Raw genomic sequence first — 18,955 nt, 5'->3', positions numbered from 1 at the left:
AACTTCGAGGACAACACTCTTCTCCAAAAGGTATGACAAAGAGGTTGATTTTCCCTACTAGGTTTGAAAACATGGCCAATGCCACCAGAAACACATTACGACGGAGGTGGCAGTTAATCTCTACGGATGATTCCATTAAACTAAGGGATGCCCCTCCGCCAATGTAAGCATTTAGAAGATGACCTAGTCTGAAACAACTACTTCTCAGACCACTTGTGTCTCCAGAACCTCAACAACCTATTAACTGGTTACTTCAACAGAAGCCTGGATATTTTAGTTGTAGGAATTGTGTTACATGTCGGAGCATGGATCCAGGACCTGTCTTTCACTATCTTCACTCTGGAAGAACTATCAAGATTAAGTATCGCTTGCATTGTGTAATGGATCATATTATCTACATCTTAATATGCCCATGTTGCCTATATTATGTGGGTCTTACCACCCGTTGTTTTCGTGAGCGGATGGCAAACCATTGGGCCAGTATTAGATCGGCCTTACAGACTCGTGTGTCTGATAAACCAGTAGCCAGGCACTTTCTGGAAATACCATCATCAAATGGCAACTCTTAGATGTAAGATTATCGACTGGGAACCCCCTCCTGTACGTGTGGGTGACAGAGTGAAGAAGTTGTATCAGAGGGAAAGTAGAGAGATCAATCGTTTAGATACGGTTGCTCCACGTGGTCTGAATAAGCACAACCCCCTATCAGTTTTTCTACATTGAAGATGGACTAGCTTGTGATGTTTTTTGTCAACATGGGGATTTGTGTATTTGTTGGTTTTGGACTATAGTTTTTCATTTTTTCAAGTCTTTTGTGTTTGTTTTAAAAATCATGTTTTTTATTTTATTTTTTTCAGTTTTTACACATTCTTTTATATATTTCTTTAAATTTTTTTGTCTTGTGTATCCTAGTTTGAGGTATTTTGCCCCTTTTTGCACTGTTGTTGGGAAACTAAATTTGGCACCCTTTGTCCCTGGGGGTGAAGGTGGGGGTTCTGCCACAGGTACCTATCATAACTAGGAGGGAGAGGGTTGTTATTGCAGGGGATCTTTTGACATTGGGGGGAGCTGTTTAAAATGTGGCGTGGCACAGTAAATTACAATGGGGGCCTATGGAACCGAGGGGTGGGGGGGATACAAAACATTTTTAAATAAAATATTTAAATATACTTTAAAAAGTACTTTTTAAACTTAATAAAAAAAATATATATATATATTTTTTTTTTTGGACGAAAAAAAAAAAATTGCATTCAGACCATGGTACTTAAGATTATTCCCATTTGATTCCTCAAAGAGGAAGGCAAGAGATGCTTGTATTCACCTGAATTTAGTTTTACTTTGTATTTAAATGTATTTTACATGGTAAATAGGCTAGTACCACTACACTATCCATTCACTAATCTTATCTTATGTGTATGACACTTCATTACAGTATTATATTGTGTACAAATTGGATAAATGCAAATTTAGCATTTACTAACAGTGTCAAGCCATATTTCTACACTCATTTTTACATCTGACATAAACAAAGTGCATATGCTACTCTTCTCTCCCGGTGGAAACGTGTCAAGATCCATTGAGCTCTGCAACAGTAGCATATGCAACTAGCTGCTTTTTACATGTGTTTTTCACATGAAATGTGTCCATGTCTACATAAGCTGCTTAGTATGCAATTCTCGATTCATTCTGCAAGAACAGTTAGAAACAATGGTTTAGTAAATTAATTTACTGCACCTTACCTGCCCATAAGGGAGGGTAAAACTTGATCCTCTGGAATCTGCATTGTGAAAACCTGAAAAACAAATTATGTATTTTGTTATAGTACTGAATTGCTAGAAATTCTTTATTTTGTGCACACTGGAGACTATGTGGTTACAGAGACATGGGAGTATGGGCACTTTAAGTTGTTACAGAGACTTCCCCTTCCTCCCCCTTTTTGACCCATCTGCTTCAAGGAAGCCAATTATATAACTACTAACCAAACCCCACAGAGTATAAGAGAAGAAACAAAGGGAGGAAAAACAATGCATTCCCTACAACAATAATATTAAAACCATAAAGAATAACGACAGCGTAAAAGGATGGACACTTAGTGGCTCCCTATGGAGACAGAGAAAAGCATTTAACTTAAGTATAAAAATCCTATTTTACTTTCATGCCATTTGTGGACACTGGAGGCCCTGGGGCAATTCCAAAGCTGCCACCTCAGAAAACATGTGGACAGAAGATCAGGTGGTCACCCGACAAAGATGCTCAGCTGAGGTTCCATGCCACACTGTGTGAAGGTAATCCTATTATTCCAGAGACCCACCACAGTTTAAAGTCAAAATCCCACTGTCCTGATTTACATAGTTTGGACACCACGCTAGACTGGAAGGTTTAGTCCAAAGAAAAGTCCTGTCTTTACATTGGAGGAGATATGAAGACCTGCAAAAATCTCCTAGCTGTATACAAAGCTAAAAAGAAGATGGTCTTCCATGTCCTCTAAGTTAACCAAATCCAAGGGTTAGATAATGGGAAATGCGGAAAATATGGTTGTACCTGCATAACCTCCCTGTACAAACAAACAAAAATCCTGTAAAAGTGTCAGTTTTCTTTTAAAGAAACCAGAGACAGAAACCTCAGGGAGCTTAGAGGGGGCCACAACCTTCTGGGAAGTAAGTCTCACACCTCTATTTAGATACTCCTGCAAAAATAGCAATTGAAGAGGAAGAGGCATGAAACCCATTTTTACACGCCAGGACACAAATCTGTAGCCGGTTTTAGGACTTTAAGCAAGTTTCAGCCACTATGTCAAACAAACCTTTAGAATTACAAATCATGGCTTTAACAGACATACAGTTAAAACAGGCCGCACTAAACCTTGGTAATGAAAAGGTCCCAATTTAAGTGGTCTTACAGAATATCAGTATACTATGATATTTTTGACCAGAAACTAGGATAACCCATGGAAGCATTGCTGCCAGAGGAAACAGGTAAAGCATATGGAAGTTTCAAGGAACCAATATGGAATCTAAGAAGACCTCTTGATCCCTTGTTATAGCACAAAAGCACACTCTGACTCAACAGAGATGCCGTCATGTTGACATTTGGTTGACTCCATCTCTTCACTTTAGACTTCTGGGTAAAGGGGGTACATTTCTCAAGGTATAGGACATGTCTGATTATAAAATCTGCTTCATGGTTTTCAAGCCCTGGAATAAAAAACAGCTGTCATAGCCAGAACATTCCATTACACCCAATGCTTTTTGAGGATTTGTCTTATGACAAGTGAGCTCTTGGTGCCACCCTGATGACTGGGGTATGTTACCGCGAGAGATGGTACCCTCTGACTAGAACTTTGAATACTATCAGTTTCAGCACATATAATCAGGAGCTTTGACTCCTCCTGAGAATAAGATGTAACAGACACCCCAGCCACAAATACTGGCTTCCAATGTCACTAATGGTGAAAAGGTGACTGAGACAGAGGCCAACACTGAGGCTCCAATGTCTGAGAAACTGGTTGTTCAGAGAATTGTGATTTGTTTATATACAAGATCATGGCAGAACTCACTGGAGTGGAACTATGCAAACTGCACCACCTCAAAAGCCAAGACCATCTTCCCTAAACCTGCTTACTAAATGAAAAAATGTCTTTGAGAGAATGAGAATTTACTAGAGAAAGAAATAAAAGATCAATCAATCAATCTCATACTCTGGCAGTAGTACTGGAAAGTTCCATTGGGAACAGGTTAAGTTGGATTCTATGAAATTATGGATCCAACCTAGAGAGGCAAAAGTGCACCTGAGCCCGAGGTAAGGTTGGGAACCCTGTCTTGCATCAGCATATCGTCTAGATAGGGAATGACAAATCATCCACCTGGACCTCATTTGCCCTGATCTTCATGAACACCCTCGAAATAGTAGCCAGGCTGAAAAGACGAGATGGGTCTAAATCCATCTTGATTCTGTCTACACAAAGCTAGGTGTCATACAACTTCAGAGTAGACCAATACATATGGTTTCTGGGCAAATACTTAAGTAAAATCAAAAATCCAAGCCATTCTGCTCTCCTGGGACTGGAATGATTCCTTTCACCAAAAAAACTGAACTGAACCACCGTCCAAAAAAAAATAAATAGTAGATAGGTTCCAAACTCATAAGTATGTGGGCGGGCAAATTTGTCTATTATGTGGACTATTTGGCAGTTGGATGCTTAGCTGACCAAACCTGTGTTTCCCATTTACTGTCCTCCCCCAAAGGCCAAAGTAGTGTCCTTTGGAAGTGGACCCCTTGATTTTTCCATGAAGAGAAAATGTGGAAAGGCATTGTGGAAAGACATTTAATACAGGTAAACAAGTACTTCTGTTAAAAGTGTATAGAACGGGCAGTGTTGAGGATACCTATAAGGCTGTAGTTCTGAAGGGCTTCTCACAGAGAATAAAAGCTCTCCAGCTGTGACAGTTTCAACACTGACCCAAAAGTGTTAGAATTTTGGTCTGTAAGGACCAAAGCTTGTCCAAGGCAAGGAATACTCGCCTGAACCTGGAATCCAGCAAGGCTCCCATATGGAGCATTTCCTGAGAAGGATTCAAGGTGGATTTTCGCCAAATGATAATCTACCCGTGAGCCTGGAGTAGGTCTATCGTGAGACAAATGTATTCCTGTAGCACATCTGGTGACTGGTCCAGGAGAAGGAGGTAGTTCAGATAGGGCAGAAGTCTGACCCCCTTGCGTCGGAGATGTACCACCATGACTTTGGTGAAAACACACGGAGCCATGCAAAGTCCAAATGTAAAGCTTGAAACTGGAAGTATTCCTCCCAAACCACAAACCTGAGGAAGCAATCGTGACTGACTCTGGTGGGAACATGTAAATAGGCATACTGGATATCCAGAGAGGCCATTAGGTCCCCTGATTCCAGATCCAGAATGATGGAGCGTAGAGACTCCATGTGGAACTTGGGAACCCGAAGGCACCTGTTGAGCAATTGCAGGTCGAGGATGGGCCAAAAGAAAGTGTCCAGCTTCTGAACTAGGAAAAGATCGTCATAGCAGCCCATGCCCCTCTGAAACCGGGGTATGGGGACAATGACATTGGAGGCCAGAAGCGACCGATTGGACTCCCGCAGTGCCTCTGTCTTTCCTTGATACACTGTAAGGCCGGTAGAAAAAAATTGGGTTGGAGGACGATCAAGAAAGTCGAGGGCGTAGCCCTGAGAAGCCACTCCTCTAACTCTGGTGACTGAGAAAAGCAGGAGTTGGCCTCCCACGCTGGAGTTCCCCAGGTGGAGGTCCGCCCTGTCATGGGGCAGGCTTGTCAGTTGGCTTAGCAGGACGACATCTGGTGGACCAGGTTTGTTTCACTGGATTTGGAGTCTTTAGAGGAAGAACTGTGGAACCTGGAGAAAGGCTGGACCCTTACCCTTACCTTGCGGACGTAAGGATTGAAAATTAGACATTCAGGACCTAGGGGCTGCCGCAGAGGGAAGGAAAGCCAACTTGGACATGGCAACCGTAGCCACAATCTTGTCCAAATGTGGACCAAAAAGAAACTCCCCCCGAAAAAAAGAGAGCTTCCAGGGCCCTTTTAGAATCTGCATTGGCTCGCCAGGTATGAAGCCAGTGGGCTCTCCTGGCTGCTATAGCAGAAGCTGGACAGCTTAGAGGTTACAATGCCCATGTCAGTGGTAGCCTCGCCTAGATAGGAATTTGCTTCCGGGATATTGTCTACTATAGACAACAACTGCGATCTGTGGACACCGGAACGGAGGCCTTATTCAAGGGAATCTGCCCAGTGTCCGATGACCTTGACCTCCCTAAGCGGACGCAAGGGCTGGGTATGCAATAGCTCCTGCATTACAGAAAAACGCTGACGGATCATTAAGGGAGGCTGTGTTAGGAATAGGAAGGGTAGTGGATTTGACTGACCGGGTGATGTGGGCGTCTACTGGGAGGGCCGACTCCCATTTGGCTCTATCCGCAGTAGGTAACGGTAAAAGGCAGCAATGCATTTAGAGACTTCAAAGCACTGGTTATAATGAGCCCAGGCCTCCGTAAGAGATCCTCCAGTTGCACAGAAGAAGGGAACTCAGGAGCCATCTTCTTCTGATGCTTAAATACCAGGGTATCTGATTTAGCTGTCTGGTCAGAGTCCTTGATGGAAAGTGCAAACTTAACTACCTTGATCAGGGTCTCAACATCTGAAGTAACGAAGTCATTAACCTTGTGATTCAAAGACACCTTCTGAGTTTGAGTCATAACCTGAGACTGAGACTGTAGAGCTGGCCCAACTAGCAGGTCTACGCTTGTATGGGCGCTCCATGTCTAGCATCTGTTTAAAAGATGTTGACACTTGCGGCAGACTCTGTACTGATTGAGTGAAGGACTGCATCCACGGTGGTTCCAGAGTCACAGGCTGTGAACCAGCTTGAGTAAGAATAACAAAAGCAGCCTGGCACACTTCTGCAGGAAGACTAGCAGTAGAAAGTGATAAAAACCTGTGAATGCCAATAGACAGATTGGTATTCACTTAGGCCCTGATTCAGACCCGCTCGCTGCCGCAGGCAGCTCGCAGGGTCTGTGGGCGTTTTTTGTTTCTTTTCTCCAGGCCGCTCGCAAAGCTGTGGGTGTCCACCCACAGCTTGTGCGAGTGGGCTGAAGACCGTCGCGATTATCGCGACCATCGGACTTCCGATGAGACCCTGGGGTAGGGTCTCAGTTTCCGCAAGCCCGAGTGGACTCCCAGCTCTAATAGATCAGGAAGTCCACTACCGACATCACTAGTGATGTCAGTAGGTCCTCCCACAAACGCCAGGCGTTCCTAAGGGAACGCCTGCGTTTGTGCAGCCACCCCCCCCCCTACGACAGGGGGTGAGCTGTCACTCACCATCGACAGCCGCCCTGTCTTGTAGCGAGCACCGCAGCGACTGAAGCTCAGTTGCTCGTCGGGGCCCGCGCATGCCGGATGCGGTGCTTGCGCAGTGCCAAAACATCAAGACGCTTGCGAGCGGCTCTGAATTAGGCCCTTATTGTAAACATTATCAGTAGAAAAATAAAAAAAAGATACAGAGAAAAAAAATAAAGGCACTTACTACAGGCACACAGAAACACAGTGGTGAGGATGTCCAATAGGACGCCGACTCACTGCCTGCTCAAAAACAGAAAACGAAACAAAATTAAAGGAATCTCAAAATGAGCTCCTGAAAGCAATTCCCCTCCTTGCAGGCACCAAAAGTAAATTGGTCCTCTGGTCTGGGTATAGGGGAGAGGAAACCTGGGCTTCTGGGAAGAGATACTTAACTATTTGATGCCCAGATTCCAGCTCAGTCTCCTATACCCAGTATCAAGTCTGTGTTCCCTATGGATGACAGAGAAATAATGTATTTATTCCTTGCTTTATGGAGACAGAGCTATTGGTGGAGCAGGTCTTTAAAGACTGCAAATATAAACAATATGCTGTGTTTAATTATCTTGCAGGGGTCACATATGTAAACATTATAAATTACTAAATGTCAGGGAGGACGGGAATAAAAGTTATTGAGCTGGTCTCCAAAGAGGGGCTAATAGATGATGTTACCAAAGCGGTCTGCTGTCAATCACACATTTTTTATAATTCAACAAAAAGGGTTGCAGAGACACATGAAATGATGAAAATACATTGAACGTCATCTCAAAGCCAACAAAGATCTTATTAAATCCTCTTTGGGAGACAGTGTGGGGACAGCTTTAATCTCCTGAACGTAATCTTGTAAAAAAAAAGCAGGGAGGAAAGGGCGGTGGAATTAATTGCACTGAACAAAGTTGTTAGAATGATCCCAGTTCTCTGAACGAGGAAGATGAAAGAGCGAGATAGAAGAGAATGACTGCTTTCTAAGATAAGAGAATTCATAATGCTTGGGGGAAAAAAAGAAAACCAACATATCAACTTGTAAACCTTTAAACCCCTCACAATGCATAATAATTAAAATCTGCAATATGTTCAGATCTCCCAACTCATAGGGACATAGCAGTCTGCAACCTATAAGAGAATTAAAGGACTAAGGAGCCTGTACCACTGGGGAATGAAGTGATAAATGACAAGTCAGGAACATGTTATCTTTATGAAAATGCTGAACAGGTTAAAGGTTCAATTGTATGTAATTAGAGCTACAAAAAATTAGTTTTGTGAAATAAATACCTGCAAGGGATAATCCTCTGGGAACTCCAGCAAGATCTCCATCTCTTTTAGGTCAAAAGGCTGAGGGAGAGATAAATAAACAGATGAGTTTATGATCCTGGGGATTAGTGGTTGGGATGATGGATACAGGTGATAAATAAGATCTCCGTAGTGACATGGGGATAGGTTTATGATGGAGCGATATAGCTCCAATTCTACACAGGTAAGTCCATACTCTCAGATTTTGTTTCATGTATATTATACTAGTGACTCAATTGTTTTTATATTTTGTTTTTTTAAGTAAAGAATAAGTGAAAAAGATTTCAGAAACATCTCCAAGAGTCTAGTAAAGGAGATGTACATAAAATAAAGACTACTACAATAAACCAGATGATCACTCATTTCTTGCTACCTGTTTATTAAAACAGATAAATGACATGAGGGATCACAAAAAAAATTCCCCCAAAACATGATCAAACAATTGACTCTATGGGGTATATTTACTAAAGTGAGAGTTTTTAGAAGTGGAGATGTTGCCCATAGCAACCAATCAGATGCTAGCTATTATCTTCTAGAAGGTGCTAGTTAAATGTTAAGTAGAATCTGATTGGTTACTATGCCTTGAACTGCTTAGTGGAGTTATGGTTAAAAAAAACCCCAATTAATTATCATAGATTTGTACAGTGAGACAGATATTGTTTTACATTATCATGTAATCCTTTGATTGGCAACATTATGTTCAGATATAAAAATAAATATTATCATTCCCCACAGTCAATGTATTATCTAGGCTAGGGTTGGGTAATAAGCGGCCACCTGCCGTTACAGAACTACATCCCATTATGCCCTGCCACTGTTTTGCTATTTGGCCATGCTAAAACTGTTGCAAGGCATGCTGGGATTTGTAGTTCAACAACAGCTGGAGGGCCACTTATTGCCTACCCCAACAAGTCTTGAAGCAAACGTCTTTGAAACAAAACAGACGAGTAACCACCATGGGAGCCCCCAGGTGGGACAGGAGACCGTCGTGCTGCCGGTTTGTCTGCGAGCTTGGAGTCTGGACAACGGACAGGGCTGGACTTACCACATCTAGCTGCAGAAGAGGCACCCCTGGTTCTGGCACGAAATTGGGAAGGAACCCCAAAAAAAAACGGACGGTCCCAAATATGGCAGAGGCGGAGCCACAAAGTTTGAAGGCAAAAAGGTACTTTTGCCTCCTGTGTCCAGGGAAATTACCTTGTCCAGCTTCGGGCCAAACAAGACATCACCAGAAAGAGGATAAATGGCACTGCACATAACCCCAAAAACACCATACCAACAGTGAAGTTTGGAGGTGGGAACATCATGGTGTGAGGCTGTTTTTCAGCATACGGTACTGGTATACTTCATGTTGTTGAAGGAAGGATGAATGGAAAAATGTACCAAGACATTCAAGATAAAAATCTGCTGCCATCTACCAGGATGCTGAAGATGAAACGAGGGTGGACATTTCAGCAAGACAATGATCCCAAACACACAGCCAAGGACACTCTCAATTGGTTTCAGAGAAAGAAAATAAAGCTGCTAGAATGGCCCAGCCAATTAGCTGACTTGAATCCAATTGGAAATATATGGAAAGAACTAAAGATCATAGTTCATAGAAGAGGCCCACGGAACCTTCAAGATTTGATGACTGTGTGCGGAAGAATGGGCCAAAATCACACCTGAGCAATGCATGCGACTAGTTTCTTCCTACAGGAGGTATCTTAAAGCGGTCACTACCAACAAAGGCTTTTGTATGAAGTATTAAATACATTTCAGTAAGCGTGTTCAATACTTTTTCCCTGTGTCATGTCACATTATTACACATGTTAAGTTATGGACATCTATGGTTTGATTTCTTTGCATGTGCAGATTGCATGGGTTGTTGCTGACATTTGGTGAAAATTTCATTACAATAGCCCCATTACACACGTGTTCAATACTTATTTTACCAGCTGTGTGTGTGTGTGTGTGTGTGTGTATATATATGTGTATATATATATATATATATATATATATATATATATATATATATATATATCTCAAGTAAAAAGGCTGGAGACAGCCCTGTAAAGCACCCGGCTCCCTCCCTCACTTAATCTAAAGTGAGGACCGTGAGGTATAGAGGGGGAGGAGCCAACTTCAAGTGCCAGGCTCCACTCGTTACTCATCTATACCCCAGTGTAACTCCAGTGCCCCCTACTGGATGTAGGAGAAAAGCAATTGTGCATTATCTTGGCAGCACTGCCATCTGGTAGGTCTACCTATTTATGTCCATCTGTGTTGTGCAGTATCTTGGTGCTGTTAAAAAATTATTTCTGCATTAATCCAGCTGTTACCCTTAATTAAAACCTGTTTAAGCAATCGCATGAAGCAGGGCACAATAATCTGATGCCGATTTCACTAGAGGGACCAAATCTTGCAGACTTTGATTATGAAAAAGCTTCAGACAACTGGGCCTCTAAAAAGAGAAGACAATACATAAAATGTGCATCTCTAGTTTAAATCAATATAAAATGTCAGTATTTCAACATTTCATTATTGCAAAGGCCCCCATCAGGCTACTTCTTGGTGCCACCCAGCTAAATTTTCTGGAGAAAACACTGGATTCTAAGCAAGCAGTTTACAGCTATTAAAGGCTTTTTAATTTAAATTTGGGATGATGAATTTTAAATTATTTGGCAAAAGCTTTGCTGAAGGGATTATTCACACACAAAAGTATGACAATGAATGCCCTCTTCAGACGGTCGCTTTCATGTGTATGTTCTAATGGTGCAAACTACACAATTGACTTTAATTTATCCTGTTATTGGACTTTTTATGTGTTTAGTAAAGTGAATTGAATAGGTGACAGGTGACAACAATGCCCCAGTGTACTACTTCTTTGAAACTGGCCCCATAACTAACCCAGTCTGGATCTGTAGGCTCCACAGTTATCCTATAATAGGTAACCTTTCCATCCTCTCTCTCTTGAATGATCACTTTATCCTTGGGAAACCTCTTCAGTAGCTGGGATATTTCTGTGGCTCTAAGCTGTGCTGCCATTTCTGGAGTGAGATTTGCAGCTCGGATCTCTTCTGGAACAGCTACCGGTCGCTCCACCTTATTTTTAACAGACGGTTTCTTGTTTCCAGAGTGGTCATCGTGCACTGGCAGGTGCTTCTCTGGATGCCAAAATCTGCAGTTTCCCTCCATGGAACAGTATCCAGACGCAAAGTAACGACATGGCCTTCTGTTTCGATACTGCCTGTTTGACGTCTCAGTGCGGTTTTTGTATTGGACTTGAGAGTTGCCATGAGCCACAGGCATTTCTGCTGCACCCATAGGCATGTCTGCTGCACCACTTTGCTCAGCAGTTGAACACAGTAATGCTGGCTTAATATTTTTCTCAAGAGCACTGACATCTAATCGTTGGTGTAGAAATCGACATCTCCGTCCAAACTGGCAATAGCGGCCCTGGGAGAAAAATCTGCACAAGCGTGGTGGTTGCTTCTGCTGTGTCGTATCTGGTTTCTGAGCAGCATCCTCTTTTAGAAGAGAAGGCACTTCTGCAGTTTGTACTTCACATTCAGCCATTGTATCCTAGAAACAAACAGAAGTCTGATGTACTAACATGAATCATACAAGACTGAAATCGGCATTGATTTACTTGCATAAAATTCCATGTTATACTATTCATATGGAAATCTCCAATACCAGATACATAATTATAATATCGAAAATGGTGAGATTCTAATGTATTTATTACCTATCTGACATAGGAGTCAACGCTTTAAAATGATTAGGGGTGCTCAAGTTACCTACACAAATGACAGGAAAATGGCGTGCATAAATATAGCCAACAAACGTGGTAGAATATTGGGGGTACCTAGCACTTATAGAGCTGGCTATTATGCTATATGAGATCAGTTATGATAGATGGTAAGGTGAAGCAAAAGACAATCCAACACATCAGTCTGTGCAAATCTATGGGTGTGGGGGTAAGTCGGATCCATATTAAATATATAGAAAAAAATCCCTGATCCACATAAAAAGAAAAAGATTGTATGCACATAAAAATAGATCTACATAATACCAATACGCTGCCCCCATCCCCTCTCCATGGGGCTGGTCATCCAATTACCACATTCCCACAGTAGTAGACTGACCCACTGTCGCTGTGTCACGGCACACTAACAAAGACTCATTGTGTGGGTGCATCTGTGAGTTGAGGGCACAGGGATAGACTGTGTCAACGGCTGTCTCATTGACACTGCAAGCAGCACAGGACAAGGCTAGAAGGATGCAGTGTTCCAACCCCCCTTTCACACATAGCAGCCAGACGCAAGCGATTCCTTTGTCACTGAATGTTGTGTGGGTCCAGGGGTGTCTGTGCATTTAGTGTTGAACAGGTTGATTTTGTTTGAATATAGTGTGGGTCCAGCTTCTTTAGGGTATGTCTGTCTGAATTTAGTGAGGATCTGTTTTTTTTTTTTTTTTTACATATTTAGTACAGCAAAATCAGTGTATGTGTAAATCCGGCTTTTCTTTATGCGAGTATCCAGATTTTTCTATGCGGTCAATTCAATCGTTTTCATTTAACAGAACAAAATGCTAGTATAGTCCCTCTGTTGTCTGAATACATATAAATACATGGCGGTCAATTCAAATAGGGTGAGTCAGCTCGCCTAGCAAGTGTGCACATACGTTAGACTGGACTTGCTGATTTTTGTTGGCAGCTCCATAGAGCGGTGTACAATAATCTGCGATTCTGTGGCGAGTTGCTGAGTCTGTGCTGCCATGCCATTTCCATGGCACATTCCATGCTGGCACCTAATTGAATTGACCGGTTTCATACTTATTATGGTAGCCTGATTCTGCTCACTCCTCCATAGGCTGTGAGCAAAATCAGCCACTGTCAGTTAATGTGTGGAAGACGATGGAACCCGTTCTGTGCTTAACTGAATCTACCAAATTGACACATTAAAGAAATAAATTTATAACTGATGTATAGGCAGACTGATAACTGAACATAGAATTAGAAACCAGATGCAGTGATATCAATTCACAATGGATTGAACATTTTAAATAAAAAAAAAACAACCTCATCTATACATATATGCTTACACTTTGTGTAATTTCTACACAAACTAAATGTCTTAGAATTTCCATAAATATTACTACAACAAATAAGGAAGTCAGGAATTAAATAATACAAATACACATATTTATGTTTTCCATATCATCCCTTTAATTTGGGACATATGTGGCTGATTAAAGCCGGGTGAAATGGAGCCTTGAAGTCAGCCAACCTCCGAACCTGTGTAATGAATATGTCCTGAATTAATGGGATGATGTGGCAAGTACTGTATATCGCTCTATATACACACACAGTTCAATACTATACATATGGAAGCTCGAGTCCATAATAACTAATACAGACTTGTTTTCCCTTTTTATGTCAGATTATTAAATCTGCTTTCTCTACCCAAATTCAGTCTCGTTTGATTTCTATAATCACATCTTGTAAACAAGTCCAGTATAACCAGCTGAGTTTAATAGCTGACAGATACAGGAGCGGGTGTCAGCAGGCGGGATATAGCATACAGTAACAGCACACACTTCTATACACTGTACTCCTTATATGATCACGCTCTTCAGTCTTCAGACTAGGAAACCCCTGACAGCTCTGTACACCCACTGCTCGACCTTACGTTCCGGTTCCACTAACAACTCCGTCCCCCTGCTCGACCTTGTCCCTCTCAATAAGCTTCCTCCGTGTACCGCATCCGGTGATCGTTAGTTCCGTTTATCTCACGTACCCTCTATCTACAGGGACTGACTATACTGTTCCCTGGCTTCCACTTTCATCATCAGCGGCAATTTTAAGATGCTGAATACATAAGCACTGGCACATGAAGGAAATAGATGCTTTAATTGTCGTATTCATTAAATATATGCAGTATTTCACTGTTTTCTAATATTCTAAACATGTTTCCACTCCTCCCTAATTTTAATTGAATTTCTAAAGCAATTTGTATTAGGTATTGTAGGATATGAATTGAAGTTTGACCACCAAACTAGAAAAAGATGTAAAAACCACATAGCCGACCAGTTATCCTGTTCATCGTGTGCAATTTCATAGCAACATCTGCCCTACTTTTTTTTAACCAATCCTCTCCAGGAGAGTTACCTGTGGGGAGATGCAGCTGGCCACTCTAGGGTTCTCCATTGACCATAACCATCGATAGTCAGAGTCTGATATGGAGAGTGGTTTCATCATAGATGGCCAGCCACCGATGTTGTAATATCGATGGCTGAGCTAGAAGTAGAAACAAAAATGCAGACCCTCCAACCGGTACACAATGCTCAGCTCCTGGACTTCCCACATAATGTATGATTGCAGTCACCTACACTAGTTAATTGCTGAGAAGGGTGGTTCAACACAGGTGACTGCAATCATAAACTAGGTGAGAAGTCCAGGAGCAGCTCATTTTGTACCTGGTGGAAGGGATGAAGTTGTAGGGTAATAAAATGCGTTTTGAGTGAATGCAGACTGTGCAAAACAATCCATCGATGATTTCTGTCTGATAGCTCCTCCATTAACGATGGTTTAACTTATCAATGGTCACCACTAGGCCACTGTGGCTGGTGGATCAGGGCAAATTGCAACATTTTTACCCCACTCTCCATAACACAATGCAACAAATTTCAGCACCACACAGAGTTAGTAATTCCACAATAATCATGCCCCTGTCCCACCCATTTATCTAGGTCGAAGTAGATGTGATGCGGGAGGGTGACATTTATCTGTACTAATCGTATATTGCCTACATTTATTTCGAGAGACCTTTTGCTTTAGAACATTTAAGCATACAACCCAGGGCACTACGCATTGTACTTTAATGCACTAAAATCTCTATCATGCCATGAGGTCCTATTTGTCAATATTCTTGTTTCTCTCCTCCCTCCCAACTAAGAGGAAATTCTGCAGCAATTTGGAATGCAATATAAGGGATTAATCATGACAACATATCAATGTGGGAGTGCAGAGACAGCAGTTATGAAAACCTGCTGCCCAAGTGAATAGTACCTTTCAGTGCCGAACACATTTTCACCCCTTCTTGATGTTAAACTCTAAGGGGGTATCCAATCAGGAGCAAAAAGTCTGGGCTGGACTTTTCGCTCCACCTTGGAGGTTTGACGGGGATAAAGTATCGGGCGCGTGCCCGCTTTATTTCCGTACTCAATTAGGAATCAGCGAAAACGGGAGTCGGCGGAAAGGACTGTACCGCAAAAAAAAATTGCCATTTTCAGGAAATTTTCCTGGGACCCCCTAAAGATGTCCAGACATGGGGGATTACTATAGGTATCCCTGTTTTAGCTGCTGAAGGGCAGTCAGGATTTTAAATATCCATGGCAAGTGCATAAATGCGCCTGTGATGAAGAGCATTTAGGATTTTTTTTTTAGGAAAAAAAAAAAACTATGGCCATCAAATTTAGGGTACATGAAAATGCACGCAAAAATATTTTTAAGTCCCTAAAATAATTTTAAAAAATTCTTCAAAAATGCACCTGCCGCTACTAGCTGCAATGAAGAAAACACCTGCCGTATACTTGGGAACCCCTCTGGAATTAATTTTGGTACTTTAGAAGTTTGTCCCCCATTTTTTCACCCCAAAATTAAACTTTATTTATTTTTTGGGGGTGTCCCGATTTTTTTCAAAACTTTTTTTGACAGATCTTTTTAGGGGACATTCCCAGGGGTGCAGGTTTTTTTTTTTTGTTTTTTTTAAAGCCTGCACCCCTAAACCCCAAATCTGCACTTTTTTTCGCCATGTAAAACATGGTGAAAAGTTATCCCTGTTTTTTAACAGGGTTTTCGCACTGGCGAAAAGTCTTTGCAATTGAATACGGGGATAATTGAAATAGGCGAAAATGACGTCATCGCCGATAACGGATTTTCGCAGCCAAATTGAATACTGCCCTAAATGCGTCAGTTTTTGCGGATAACATTATTGCCGCTTTAAATTTCCAGGTCAAACCAGCAAAGAAACCAGCCACTGCTTTGTAAATCTAGACCATGGGGATCCAATTCACTAAGGCAGAGATTCCCAAACGTGGTCCTCAAGGCTCCCCCACAGTTCAGGTTTTAGAGATATCCATGGTTGAGCACAGTTGACTTAATTCAATTTGATTTAACCACCTGTGCTCAACCATGGATATCTCTAAAAACAAGAGATATGATAAGAACTTACCTTTGTTATCTCTGTTTCTACGAAGTCCATAGGGTCCACAGGGTGACCTTGGGGTATAGCTGGATCCTCGGGCACCACGGAATTAAAGCTTTTAGCTGCTCCCAGGATGCACTTGGGTCCAACCTCCCCTATACCCCGCCCCTGAGCCACAGGCACCTCAGTTGGTAAGCAGCCCAGGCCGGAGGAGGAGACGAAACAGAGAGAAGGAAGACTGGAACACACAAGAACCATACTCACAGAAATGGGAGACGGAAAACCGGTGGCCAGTCACAGAGCCCATATGAAGCCAGGTGCGTCAGGGCGGGTGCCCTGTGGACCCTATGGACTTTGTAGAAACAGAGATAACAAAAGGTAAGTTCTTACCATATCTCTTGTTTTCTACTTCAGGGTCCATAGGGGTCCACAGGGTGACCTTGGGGATGTCCCAAAGCAGTCCAACTAAGGGCGGGGACGCTCCTGTGCAGAAAGGAGAATCCGGCGCCTGAAGGATGCATCCTGAGAGGCAAAGATGTCAAACGCATAGAACCTCAAAAAGGTCTGAATGGAAGACCAGGTGGCAGCCTTACATAGCTGAACAGCAGAGGCGCCACGGCTAGCAGCCCAAGAAGGGCCCACAGACTGAGTGGAATGAGCCTTAACAGAGGCTGGAACAGGTAAACCCTCCTGCATATAAGCCTCAATAATAACAGAACGAAGCCAACGGGCTAGAGTCTTTTTGGTGGCAGGCCAACCCCTCTTGTGAAAACCAAAGAGGATAAACAAAGAATCCGACTTCCTCACAGAACTAGTCCGGTCCACATAAACCTGGAGTACACGGACAACGTCTAAGGAAGTCTCCCCAGCCGAAAAGATCAGGCGACTGAAAGGCTGGTACAACAATTTCCTGATTAATGTTCAACCTGGAAACCACCTTAGGCAGGAAATCAGGACGAGTGCGAAGCACCGCTCTGTCCTGATGCAAAATCAGAAAAAGGGGGACGACAAGAAAGCGCCCCTAAATCTGAAACCCTCCTGGCAGAAGCAATTGCCAAGAGGAAAACAGTTTTAAAAGTTAGCCACTTGAGCTCCACTGACTCAAAGGGCTCAAAAGGAGGACCCTGTAAGGCCCGAAGAACCACCGCCAAATCCCACAGGGCCACTGGTGGCACAAAGGGAGGCTGGATTCTTAAAACACCCTGGAAAAAGGTGTGTACGTCCGGCATAGCAGCAATCCTGCGCTGGAACCACACCTACAGAGCGGACACGTGCACCTTCAGTGAGGAAAGACGTAATCCTAAATCCAAACCCGACTGAAGGAAAGCCAGAATACGCGAAACCCGGAACACCTGGGCATCATATTTTCTGGCCTCGCACCACTGAAAGTAAGTGTGCCACACTCTGATAGATCCTCGCGGAAGCAGGCTTGCGCGCCCTCAGCATGGTGGTAATAACGGAGCTAGAAAAGCCCCAAGACCTCAGGACAGCTGTCTCAAGAGCCACGCCGTCAAAGATAGTCGACCCAGATCCGGGTGAAGACAGGGCCCCTGAGACAACAGGTCCCGCCGTTGAGGGAGGAGGTACGGAGCATCGATGGACAGGCTCCGCAGATCGGAGTACCACGGCCTTCTGGGCCACGCTGGGGTCACCAGGATCAGTGTGCCTCCATCCTGTTTGAACTTGCGCAGGACCCGAGGCAGCAGAGATATCGGTGGGAACAAGTAAGCCAGTTGAAACAGCCATCTCACCGACAGCATGTCTATCAGACTTGCGCCTGCGTCCCTTGTCCTTGACCCGTACACGGGCAGCTTGTGATTGTGACGGGACGCCATCAGGTCCAGCTCTGGCAGCCCCCACTTGTCCACGAGTAGTTGGAATACCTCTGGATGAAGCGACCATTCCCCGGGATGCACGTCGTAACGGCTGAGGAAGTCTGCCTCCCAATTGAGGACTCCCGGGATGAAGACTGCCGAGAGAGCTGGAAGATAGCGCTCTGCCCAAGCCAGGACGCGGGACACCTCCGACATCACAGCTCGACTGCGAGTCCCTCCCTGGTGATTGATGAACGCCACCGTGGTGGCGTTGTCTGACTGCACCTGAACGGCCCTTCCGTGAAGAGCGGTGCCGGACGACTGCAGGGCTCTGTATACTGCCCGCAGTTCCAGGATGTTGATGGGAAGAATCGCTTCCTCCGCCGACCAACAACCCTGAAGTGACAAGGAGCCCCTCACCGCCCCCCAACCCCAGAGACTGGCGTCTGTCGTGAGCAGAACCCATTCCGGGATCCAAAAGGGGCGCCCCTCGAGGAGATGAGCCGTCTGCAGCCACCAGGCTAGTGACAGACGCACCTCCGAGGACAACACCAGCATCTGAGAGCGGATCCTGTGTAGCAATCAGTTCCATTCCGAAAGAATCAGCCCCTGCAGGGGCCTGGAATGGAACTGGGCAAACTCCACCATGTCGAATGCCGACACCATGGACCCCAAAACTCTCATCGCTGAGTGCACCGACACTCTGCCACTGCTCAGACAACTGTGAATCCGCAGCTGTAAGGAGACGACCTTCTCTGGAGTCAGAAAAAT

At 43.6% G+C, this 18,955-nt stretch overlaps 1 protein-coding gene across 5 annotated transcripts in view; it reads right to left on the bottom strand.

Moving 5' to 3' along the window:
• Positions 1 to 14,437, bottom strand: part of LOC148540522 (uncharacterized) — a 48,178-nt gene extending 33,741 nt beyond the window's left edge. For 2 of the 5 annotated variants that reach the window (XM_088446815.1, XM_088446822.1), the window contains exons 1-4: positions 14,333 to 14,437; positions 11,068 to 11,742; positions 8,161 to 8,220; positions 1,740 to 1,792 (exon numbers count right to left, since the gene is read on the bottom strand). In XM_088446815.1, coding sequence (XP_088302941.1) covers positions 1,740 to 1,792; positions 8,161 to 8,220; positions 11,068 to 11,742; positions 14,333 to 14,422 — 878 coding nt within the window. In that variant the 5' untranslated portion in view covers positions 14,423 to 14,437. Of the gene's footprint in view, positions 1 to 1,739; positions 1,793 to 8,160; positions 8,221 to 11,067; positions 11,743 to 13,627; positions 13,718 to 13,761; positions 13,968 to 14,332 lie in introns of those variants that run through there. The other 3 variants (XM_088446831.1, XM_088446840.1, XM_088446846.1) reach the window with 3 other exon arrangements.
• Positions 14,438 to 18,955: the final 4,518 nt, after the last annotated feature.

Source organism: Taudactylus pleione, unplaced genomic scaffold, assembly GCF_031769625.1.
Source record: "Taudactylus pleione unplaced genomic scaffold, aTauple2 ptg000019l, whole genome shotgun sequence".
NCBI classification, from domain to species: Eukaryota; Metazoa; Chordata; class Amphibia; order Anura; family Myobatrachidae; genus Taudactylus; species Taudactylus pleione.
Note: the sequence above shows the minus strand (reverse complement) of the source record. Positions and strands in the feature narration are given on the sequence as shown.